The 12,209-nt window shown below is 37.4% G+C and overlaps 1 protein-coding gene across 19 annotated transcripts in view; it reads right to left on the reverse strand.

Annotated features, from left to right (window-relative positions):
• The window catches only part of ATG7 (autophagy related 7), a 244,616-nt gene that overhangs the window by 125,164 nt on the left and 107,243 nt on the right, over window positions 1–12,209 (reverse strand). For all 19 annotated transcript variants that reach the window (XR_012011559.1, XR_012011558.1, XR_012011563.1 and 16 more), the window contains one exon: window positions 3,750–3,872. Coding sequence is in view for 13 of the 19 variants with exons in the window: in XM_072785118.1 (XP_072641219.1) it covers window positions 3,750–3,872 (123 nt within the window). In the remaining 6 variants the exon portion in view is untranslated. The remainder of the gene's footprint in view (window positions 1–3,749; window positions 3,873–12,209) is intronic.

Raw genomic sequence — 12,209 nt, forward strand, 5'->3', positions numbered from 1 at the left:
TATATAAAGAACTGATACAACTTAATACCCCAAAACCAAATAATCCAATTTAAAAATGGGCAGAAGACATGGACATTTCTCCAAAGAAGACATCCAGATGGTTAATAGACATATCAAAAGATGCTCAATATCACTCATCATCAGGGCAATGCAAATCAAAACCACAATGATATATTACCTCACATCTGTCAGAATGGCTAAAATAAAAAACATAAGAAACAGCAAGTGTTGGCAAGGATATGGAGAAAAAGGAACCCTCATGCAATGATGGTAGGAATGGAAACTGATGCAGTCACTATGGAAATTATGGAGATTCCTCAAAAAATTAAAAATAGGATTATCCTACAATCTATTAATCACACTACTGGGTATTTACCCCCCAAATAAAATATGCTAATTGAAAGGGATACATGTACTCCTATGGTTACTGCATCATTATTTATAATAGCCAAACTACAGAAGCAGCCCAAGTATCCACTGACAGATAAATGGATAAAGAGGATGTGGTAAAATTACAGTGGAATATGATTCAGCCATAAAAAAAAAGAATGAAATCTTGCCATTTGCAACAACATGAATAGATCAAGAAAATATAATGCTAAGTGAAATAAGTCATACAGAAAAAGGCAAATACCAATATGCATATGATCTCAGTCATATGTGGAACTTAAATAATGAAACAAAAACAAACTGAAAAAAAAAAAAGAGAGAGAGAGAGAGACAAACTGAGAAACAGACTCTTAACTATAAAAAACTGATGGTTACCAGAGGGGAGGTAGGTGGAGGCATGGGTGAAATGGGGGTGGGGGATGAAAGAGTATACTTGCTATGATAGAAAATAAGAGGAAATAAAATGACAAGAATTTTTTTAATTAAAAAAAAAAAAAAACCTACAGCCCCATTTAAAGCTTTTTAAGAAAAATAATGGGGACACCTGGGTAGCTCAGTGGTTGAGTGCCTGCCTTCAGCTCAGGTCGTGATCCCAGGGTCCTGGAATCAAGTCCTGCATTGGGATCCTCACAGGGAGCCTGCTTCTCCCTCTGCCTATGTCTCTGCCTCTTTCTCTGTGTCTCTCATGAATAAATAAATAAAATCTTAAAAAACAAAAAGGAAAAAGAATGATCCTTTTCTAAGATAAGGATTGCAAATTCTTTTTTTTTTTTTTTTAAAGATTTTATTTATTTATTCATGACAGACACAGAGAGAGAGAAGCAGAGACACAGGCAGAGGGAGAAGTAGGCTCCATGCAGGGAGCCTGCTGTGGGACTGGATTCCGGGTCCCCAGGATCAGGCCCTGGGCTGAAGGCGGTGCTAAACCACTGGGCCACCATGGCTGCCCCAGGATTGCAAATTCTAACACCTTTGTTAGGGTCATTAACTTGAGAGCATTGTTTAAATGGAGAATAGCACTTAAAAAATAACTTTGGGTAAAAAAGCAACAACTTTGGGTAAAAAAGCAATTTGTCTCTAGAAAGGAAACTAGGTGGTAAGGGACAAATGTAGATTTCCTTTTCATGCAGAATATTTTTTACATCTTTAAATTTCATATAAAGTACATTATTTATCTACATAATTTGCATCCTGGCTCCAGCTAACCATCACTATTAAGAAATGCAGGCCTAGGCTTGCCAGATCTGGTATTTTCAAAGTCGGAAATGGGAAAATTCAGATTTTTTTATGTAAAACTCCTTAGTTTTAAATGTTGACTTTATTCAGAATTTAACACACAGGGCAGGCCAAACAAAACACACCTGCAAGCCATATCTGGCTCACAGGCCAACCAGTCTACCATCTCTAATCAAAAATCGGATGTGCAGCTTATGATTCCAAAACTATAAATATAATTTAGTAGAGGAAAACTTCAAAAAGAAAACAGACTTGTGGATGAAGCCATGTCCCCTCCTGCCCCACCATCTATTTAGTCACTATTGTTCTCTTAAACTTCCCCTTCTCTTTCTGGGTCTTTGAAAAAGCTATTAATGTTTGACCAACTCAAATGTAAAACAAGCCAGATTTCATCAAGGAACCTGCCCATTATCCTAGCATCTGCTCTGTTTTAATTAGTGAAATTTGGGGTCAATTTTAAGTTGCAATTCATCTAGCCAATGAAAGAGAAGTATATGAATTATTTCTAGCTGGGTAGAGAAATATTCCTTCAGCAAACTAGTCAACGATTGCATGGTTGAAAACATCTTTAAGTTATTTTTACCTCATCATCAGGCAGTAAGTACAATGCTACTCAAAGGATAAAAAGGTGGCCATGAGCAACATAATGTTCTGAACTGTGTCTGGGAACCAATCACAGTTCTAGGGAAAAATCTCAAGTCTCTGTAAGTTCAGCAGAGATGCCATTCATCTTCTGAAACTGAAGCTATGAGACAATACGTAGATCTAACTATTGGTTATAAGTGGAATACTACAACTACTGAATGCCCAGAGGACACCAAGGGAAGTTAAAGAAGAACTAGTTTCAAGGTTTTTTTTTTAAAGTTTTATTTATTTAAATAATCTTTATACCCCATGTGGGGCTCAAACGCATGACCCCCAGCTCAAGAGTTGCATGCTCTTCCAACTGAGCCAGCCGGGCATCCCAGAAATGATTCCAGTCTTAGAAGTAGTATTTGAGATATAGTATCTTGCTTCTCTGTTGTGCCTAAAACTCTCACCTCCATCTGCTGAAAGCCTCAGAGGATATGACTTTGGTAGTTCCTCTTTTCCTTAGTGCTACTAGCTCCAATCTTTCAAACAGCGGCCTTAGTTTGCCATCAGCTAGTCTAGTATTGGGTCTGAATGTCTATTCACTGACTACTGGGGACTGCCCCAATGGGGAAGACACAACCCCAGGAAGGGGGGGAATGGGATGGTAATCCATAAAGAGGACAATAGAACTAATGGCATCTTTGCAAGTGTTCCACTCCATCATGACATAGGCACTCAAGGCTTTCTTTATGTAGCTTGTGGAAATGCTAAGACAGGCTACATTTCTCCTAAGAACTTCTACACAAGAAATTAAGATCTGCAATATATTCTAAGTGACAAAGCATAATTTTCTCAGATTGTGACTGGGGAAGCCATTTTATTTATTTTTATTTATTTTATTTTTTTTTATTTTTAAATTTTTTTCTTTTTAAATTTATTTATTCATGATAGTCACACGGAGAGAGAGAGAGAGGCAGAGACACAGGCAGAGGGAGAAGCAGGCTCCAAGCACCGGGAGCCCGATGTGGGATTCGATCCCGGGTCTCCAGGATCGCGCCCTGGGCCAAAGGCAGGCGCCAAACCGCTGTGCCACCCAGGGATCCCCCGGAAGCCATTTTATAATAGAGTTCAGTGATCTCAGAAGATGTATCTAATTATGAAATAAAAGCCAGGCATATCCTCTCTGAAGAACATGGCCAGAGCCCTTGTCTTTACTGTCTTACATTCTGATGTGTGGACATCAGAGCCAACTCTCCCATGGCCACAGGCATGGCTAGTCTTTAGAGAGGACCAGAGGTGCTTGAAAATCCATAACCTTTACTCCCTTTAATTATGTGGATTGGGCACCTACTATATAACAATCTGCACACATCAACATCCAGCAACTGAAAAGGTTCCTCCTTTTCTGATAATTAGAAAAATTATTTAGCCATGTTTGTTCTAAGGAAAAACATCATAATTAACTGCTTCTTTACTTTTCCATAAACCTGAGTATCAAGTAGGTTTCAAACACACCAGTCCTCAGTACAGAGAGCTTTCTTTATTCTTACCTCAGCAGCTTGGGTCTCTTGATGCAGCAATGTGAGACCAGTCAAATCTTCTAAGAAGGAATGTGAAGAATTAAACACCTTCGCTAGGAAATTAAATCCTTCTCGTTCATATTGATCAAGAACCTGTAAAACATTTATAATTTTTAAAAAGAGGTTGCAGGTTTTAAAAGCATATTACAATATTTTCACTTCTACAAGCACCTGTCAAAAATGAAACTAAAACTAGAATTAAATATGGGGATAATAATGCAATCTGGTGGGCAAAAACTGGGAGGGCTTAGTATTTATCATTTTTCTCGTTTTAGAAACAATGACATTGTCTTCCAGTTCAGATGACAATTTTTTCAAATAAAATTTAAGTCTCATGCAAATTCACTAAAATTCCCAGAAAAGCTGAGGTTACCTACTTTTTTTTTTTTTAAAGATTTTATTTATTTACTCATGAGAGACACAGAGAAAGAGACAGAGACATAGGCAGAGGGAGAAGGCTTCCTGCAGGAAGCCCAATGTAGAACTCGATCCCAGGACCCTTGGATTACAACCTGAGCCAAAGGCAGATGCTCAACCACTGAGTCACCCAGGTGCCCCTGGGGTTACCTACTTCTAATGTTCAATTGTTAAGGAAAAAAATAACAAGCCAGAAAAGAGCCAAGAAAAAAATTAAAAAGGATAAAGGCAAAGAGAGGGATAAATGGGTGTGAAATGTGATCTACTGGCTAACCATATATATATATTTTTTAAGCAGAATAGCTTAAAAATGTAAAAATAAATTTCACCAGGCATGTCACAAAAGAGGATACCTAAATGGCCAATAAAACATATGAAAAGTTGCTCTCAACATTACAAGTGATTAGGGAAATGAAAACTAAGACCATAATGAAATCCTACTTTTTACACACCAAAATGGCTAAAATGAAAAAGAAGATACCAAGTACTGGCAAGAATGTAGAACAACTAGGATTCTCACGGGAGTGCAAAATGAGAAAGCGATTTAGAGGCTTAGCATTTATATGCCCTGTGATCAAGCAATTATACTCCTAGACATGATTTTATACATATATATAACATATATATAATATATAAATATATTAATATAATAATCTACAAAAAAGGTATACAGTTGTGCATCAGAAGACCCAAAGTGTCCATAGCAGCACTACTCATGATAGTCCAAACTAGGTACTACTCAGGCATCCATCAATAGTAGAATGAATGAACAAACTGGCATATTCATGCAATGGAATACTACTTAGCAATGAAAACAAACTATACCTACCGGCAACAATATAGATAATTCTTACAAACATCATGTTAAAGAAGAGAGAAGCAATATTTACTGTATGGTTACATTTTTATAAATAAAATAAAAAAAAAAAAGAACAGGCAAAATGAATCTAGGTCAGGAGAGTGGTTACTCATGGAGGGACTGTAACTGGAAGAGGAACAAGGAAGGCTCCAGATACTGACAACATTTGTTTCTTTATCTGGGTGTTGGTGTGCTTTATGAAAAGGCATCAAGCACTTTTTTTGTATAACATGTTGTCCTTTGATGAAAAGATTAAAGGCCTGCAGTCTTGATAGGTGAACAATATGAGAATGTATGAGTTCTTAGAAGCGAACAAAATAATGATTATCATATTTAAAAATTCAAAGATCACAGGAATTCTGAATGTTAGAAAGGAAACAGTGAACCAGAATGTCTCAAGAATTCTCTCGGAACTCAGAAGAAATAGAGATGAATGTATCAAAAAGTAGACACTGAAGATAAATCCAAGAAATCAATGGCACATGAATAGAAATGCTGGAGAAGCAAAATAAGAAATAGAAAACAATTTAAAAAAATTCCTCCATAAAGAAATGAAAATGTATAAACCCTTTGATGCAACAATTCCACTTCAAAGACTTTTCATATAGATATAGTTGTCCATGAGTAAAAAAAAAAAGTCAACATGTAATGATGCTCACTGAAATATTGTTTGCAATAACAAAAGATTAGAAGAAGCTACTCTTTAATAGGGGGCTGGTTAACAAAATTATGGCGTATTTACAATCAAGGGCATAATTAAAAGAATGAGGTAGCTCTATAGTATTGATGTAAACTTATTTCCAAGACATGCAGAAATATTAAAAGCAATATCCACACCACGTGTCTACTATTAATGTTTTAAAAACAAAGATAGAGGAGGAAAGAGGAAGAAAGGGAAATTTACCTATGTGTATGCTTGTTCATGCATATAAGATCTCTGGAATAATACGCACACACACAACTGGTGTCAAGTAGTTACCTCTGTAAATACTACTTGAATTTTTAAAGCCATGTAAATGTATTACTTATTTGAATATTAAAATCTCTGTTTTTTCCCCAGTGCTGGAGAAAGGTCTCAGAAGAAGAGAAAGAACTCTGAAGCCCTGATGAAGCTGGAGCTAGGAGGAGCAGCCCTCCTTTAGCAGGAAACAAAGCAGCTGTAGTGTTAAGTTAGAAAAGCGGGGAGGTGGGGGTGAGAAGCCCTGGAGTCTGAAAGCAGGCAGCAAGGTCATCTGCTGCCAGAGAAGGGGATGGGGTGGACCATGGAGCTTCAGGACAGTGGTGATGGTCTGGGACAGCTGTGTGGGAAATGCAAGAAAGGAAATGGAAGCCCTTTCTCAGGACAGAAAATACAAGTTTTGGGAGAAATGTGGTAAAGGACTCATCTAAACTTGGGCATTGAAAAGATAAAGGTAAAAGAGAGGTCAAATAAATCAAGGGGCTGCTGAGTACCAATGAAGAAAGCCAAGGATGGTAAGGTAAGACCTGCAGACTGGAAGGAAGAGATACACTGGCAATCACAGAGGAGAAAAGGGTGATCAGTATGCCTCAAGGTACACAAAGCAAAGCCTTTGGCTGATGAACCCCAGTAAATTAACCTGACAACCCAACACCTGGATAAAAAGGCACATAGTAACTGAATCCCTCAGGAGTAAAGAGATTCCTTGCAAGAAAGAATTTTGTCTTAGAAAAATATGCATGAAAATTAAGTGATCTTTTTCAAAATGATAAATACTATGTGCTTAGTGATCACTTATTTCTGAACCACTAAGCTCACTAATTAGCTACTTTGTGCCAGGTTTTCAGTAAGGAAAAAGAAGAAACAGGTTTGAAAAATGGATAAAAACTTTGAAAAAAATTAGAATAATTCCAGAGATGATACTTTGTTGTACCTTAATCAACCTTTCAGATTTCAAGTCTATGTTTCCACAGATAATTTTGCAGTGCTGCAAATCTGAATAGCAGAAAAACTAACAGCAAGAACAGTTGGAGCAAAACCCTCCCCCATAATCAAGACATACAGAAAGTTTAATGCTGAAACATTATTCATAGCTCTGGCTTCAAAAGTATGTGGAAAAACTTAATCCTCCAGAGGCATATTTAATCATGCAAGGGTTTTCTAGTATTCCCTTTATGTGCTGGGAAGTTAATCTGTGTTAGGAGTATAAGCAGCTTATAAAAGGTACAAGGATATTTTGCCCTATAGTTTGACCTTCTTAAAGGGGAAAATGTGTTTTAAATTACTCCTCACCCCCAAAAAAGATACTATCACAATGAATTTGGGTATTGCAACAACATGTCAGTCTACATAAAACATAGTGCACCTCCTAAGTAATTAAAAAATACATGGTCCTGAGAAGTGTACTTACTCCATTTTGATAGATTGTAAGTACTCTGAAGGTACTGGGAGAGTTTGCTAAGTAGAGAAATAATAATGACTCTTTGTATATAAAGATATAGATCCTTTCCTGATGAACATGATTTTCCTTACTTAACTGTTTTATAAGGCTAGGTTAACTTTATTCATGTCTCATGCATACTGCTGGACAAAGATAGTAGACTCTCTTAAGAGAGAGTCTCGTGCTGAAATTCTCAGCTCTTTACTAGATCAAACCTTACCCCCCCCCAGCTAGGCATTTAAGTCCCTCTAGAACCTTCCAACTTTGGACAATTCTCTGAAGAATGCCTTTCACAGGGTGTAAGATCTCCTGATAATACCACACAATGATTTCCATTTCTCGAGAAGCAGAAGAGATTCATGGTCTACAACTCTTGCCTATTTTTAAACAAGAATACAGGAACTGAGTACCCAACCTAAAAAAAAAAAAAAAAAAAGGCTTATGTGTTTTCTTCTTTTAGCTTATGTATTTTCATGCAGTGTCTGCAACCTCTTATTCAAAGTCTCTGTTGTTTAGAAATTGTATTTACTTACTCCAAATGATTTAAAAATCTACATGTGTCATGATCTCTAAAATATTCAGGGAAAGCTAGCCCAATATCCCAGATTGGGTAATAAAAGATTATGGCTGGAAGCCACCAGGACCTCTGATCCCCATCCTCTAAGAATCCACAAAGAAGGGTCAAAACACTCCCATCTGATAGATGGACAGTTACCCAGTAGTCTGCAGAGGCTTTGCTCCAAGGAGGGCAAACTCCTCTGTTTTCCAGTTCTGTTGCTAAGGGAGCCATTCCAGAGTGAAGAAGCCCCACTTTGGATAACAAGCTGGAAACATCACTAATAAGACCCCTGATCAGTTTCTGTCTCTTGGTGTTTGGGATTTCTCTCACCATAATAAAAAAGAATCAAAGAGGAAGAAAGAAAGCTCTGATTTCAGCAGCCCTTAAAACTACTGTCCCACATTTACTGCTCCCAGCTCCTTTCTTATTCCTTCTTGGTGTTAACCACTGAGAGTGACCTCCAGTCTTCCTCCAAGGGAGATCTTTCACTTCCATCAAAGTTCAGCTCAAGTACCAGCTCCTGCATCAAGTCTTGCCTGATTAATTCCACTCCCTATGATCTTTTCTTCCCTTTTATATTCTGATCCCACTTCCCAGGGCACACTAAGTTGCCAAAAGAACTGAAGGAAATGCTCATACTATCCATGATAACTGAGGGTTGACGGCATTTCCAACTATTAACCACATGCTGGATAACTTTGTTTCTGTTCTATATATCTCAGTGATATAAAGCAAATAATGGATGAGAAAACAGCTTCACATAGAAACATATAGCTATCAAACTAATTATTTTTCTTTTAAAGATTTATTTATTTATTCATGAGAGACATAGAGCGCATGTGAGAGAGGCAGAGACACAGGCAGAGGGAGAAGCAGGCTCCATGTAGGGAGCCCGACGTGGGACTCGATCCTGGGTCTCCAGGATCAGGCCCTGGGCCCCAGGATCAGGCGGCACTAAACTGCTGAGCCACCCAGGCTGCCTGCTATCAATCTAATTAAATCTGCTGCTGTCAACTTACTTTAATTGGACATAGGCAGGATTTATAAGGCCAAATAAAAAAAAAAAAAAAAAGAAAAATCTGAGTTCAGGGTATGTAATGGTATTACTGGCATATCAAAAATATGGAACAAGGAAGTCTCTTGTTGTTTCCCTGAAGTCTCTGAATAGTGTACAATCTTAGGCATCCAAATGCGAAATGGGCACAACTATAAATTAAAGGACGTGGAAGAGTTCAAGTGAAAACAGAAAACAGTATCGACATTGAGATAACTGACTATGGAATAAAAGTTCTAACACTTAAGTCTTTAAACTTCTTATGGTATAACACACAATTGCATTTAAAAAATCAGCTATCAAAAAATTTAAAAAATATATAAAAATCAACTATCATATCTTGTTTTTTTCATATACCAAAATCACAATTCTGCTTGAGTCAACTGGGCAGAAGAAAAGAAACTGATTAACTGGGAGTTAACACTTAACTGGGAGCAAGCTGGAAACACTGGGCAAGACACTTCACCTTTAGGAGCCTGTTTGCTCATCTCTAAAATGGAGACGCAACTCCATTCCTGTTTCCCTATCTACTAAGACACAAAAGGGATCTCACGACTTCGATCACTGACAAAGAATGGTTTATGAAGGGAAACTGAAATGCTATGCATTTATTACTTTAAAAATATTACTGCCAACTAGGGTTTGATAAATACAGAAAATATATGACAAGATGACACATAGTGATGTCAGCAATGTTAGCAGAGTGAGAGCCTCTTGTAAATCCTCTTCTTTGTAAGAGAAAAGAGAATAATGACAAAGTCTGAGGAGTATTTATATTCAGGAAAACATCTGAATTTCTGTAAAAAAACAAAGGGCTTTGAGGCTTTTAACATGCTCCATTCCCACCCCTTCCACCTTCTAGCTCAACTGTACCCTTGAACACTAATACAGAATCATAGTAGAAACCAGCCTGGCAGCCACTAGAGGGGGCAGACTGGAGTTGAAGCTCCTTCGAAGCTCCATTTTCAGAAAACTCCACCTGCATAATAGTTGCTGCAACAACGCACTAACCAAAGAGTGTAAAACAAAATTCTGGGTAATATCATAAGAGACTTTGAAAAATTCCAACATATCATGAGAATCTGGAAGACTGTAAACAGGCATATGGTGAGCTGTATGCCCAAAGTTGTACACACGCTCAGGAAAGGTCTGAGAAGGCTGTAAGCTCTCACTTCTAGTTGACCCTCAGTATCTGTGCAAGCAGGAGAGGAAAGGTAAAGGCAGAACTCTTAAATGCCTGGTTCAGCATTGAAAACACTCCCCAATACACACACAGAGCATCTCGGCAAAGACTGTGATTTACTGGTTCAAGGAAATTAAGAAAATCTCTAATCATCAGATGACACCACACTAACAGCAGAAATTTCATGGTCACACAGGACAAAGAACATCAACTTAATGAAATTCGTTCAGTAAAAAAGTCACTAAATAACAGTAAAAAAGTCACTAAATAACAACAGCAGCAGCAGCAAAGAACAATAATAAATGGGCAGAGGAGAGACTTTGATTTCCAGAGTTAACACATTATATTATGTAATACATCTAGCTCTCAACAAAAATTACTGGATATGTAAAGAAACCAGAAAATATGTCCCATACATAGAAACAAACCAAAAACAAAAATGGTCACTAGAAACCATTTCTCGGGAACATACTACTCAAAGACTTTACAATAGCTATTTTAAGGGCAGCCTGGGTGGCTCAGTGGTTTAGCGTCACCTTCAGCCCAGGTTGTGGTCCTGGAGACCCGGGATTGAGTCCCGCGTCAGGCTCCCTGCATGGAATGGAGTCTGCTTCTCCCTCTGCCTGTGTCTCTGCTTCTCTCTCTCTCTCTCTCTCTCTGTGTGTGTCTCTCATGAATAAATAAAATCTTCGGGAAAAAAAGCTATTTTAAGTAAATTCAAAGAACTAAAAGAAACAATGTCTAAGTACAAAAAAAAAAGCATGAAAGTGATGCTTCACTAAAATAGAGAATATCAATAAAGAGAAATTATAAAGAAGAACCAAAGAGCAATTTTGGAGTTGAAAAATACAACTGAAAAATTCACTACAGAGACTGAAATCAGTTTTAGGCATGGCAAAGAAAGAATGAGTGAAGATAGGTCAACTGAAAATATCCAGTCTGTGGGGCACTTGGGTAGCTCAGTTGGTTAAGCATCTGACTCTTGATTTCAGCTGGGGCATCATCTTGAGATTGTGAGATCAAGCTCCATGTCAGGCTCCATGCTGAGCATGCATTTTCTCTCTCTCTCTCTCTCTCCCTCCCTCCTTCCCTCTCTCTCTCTCAAAACAAAACAAAGCAAAACAAAAAGTATCCAGTCTAAGGAGAAAGAAGAAAATTGAGCAAAACCTCAGAGACCTGTTGACATCATCAAGTGTACCAACATATGCCTAAAAGTAGTTTCAGAAGAGAAGAGAAGCAGAAGAATATTTGAAAAAATAATGGCAAAAAAATTCCCAAGTTTGATGAAAAACATTCTTCTACACATCCAAGCAGAATAAACTCAAAGAGACCTATACCTAGACACATCATAATTGAACTGTCAAAAGACAAAGGGATGATCTTGTAAGTGGAAGTGAGAAATAACCTATCATGTAAAGGGAATCATTAACAGCCAGTTCTTCTTCAGAAACAACAGGGACCAAAAGTACTGGAATGAAATATTCAAAGTGCTGAAAGCAAAAGACTGTCAATCAATAATTCTATGTCCAGCAAAACTAACCTTCAAAAATGAAGGAGAAATTAACACATTCCCAGATAAACAAAAACAAGAGAATTCATCACCAGCAAATCTATCCTGTAAGAAATTCTAGAGTACTTCAGGTTGAAATGGAAGGACACTGGACAGTAACTTAAATCCATAAGAAGAAACAAAAAACACAGGTAAAGGAAACTACATAGATAAAAATAAAAGAAAAATGTCTTTTTTCTTTGTGATTTTTTCTTCTTTGTGATTTAAAATACAGATACATAATACAATAAAATACAAATGCATAAAGTAATAATTATACATTTATGTTGTCATATGAAGATTTAATCTCTGTGACAGTAAGCCCAAAGGAAGGGGAAGCAAACCAAGGTACAATGGAGCAAGGTTTTTACTAGTATTCAAATTAAGGTGACGTTAAAACCAAAACACAT

This window comes from Canis lupus, chromosome 19, assembly GCF_048164855.1.
Source record: "Canis lupus baileyi chromosome 19, mCanLup2.hap1, whole genome shotgun sequence".
Lineage (NCBI taxonomy): Eukaryota > Metazoa > Chordata > Mammalia > Carnivora > Canidae > Canis > Canis lupus.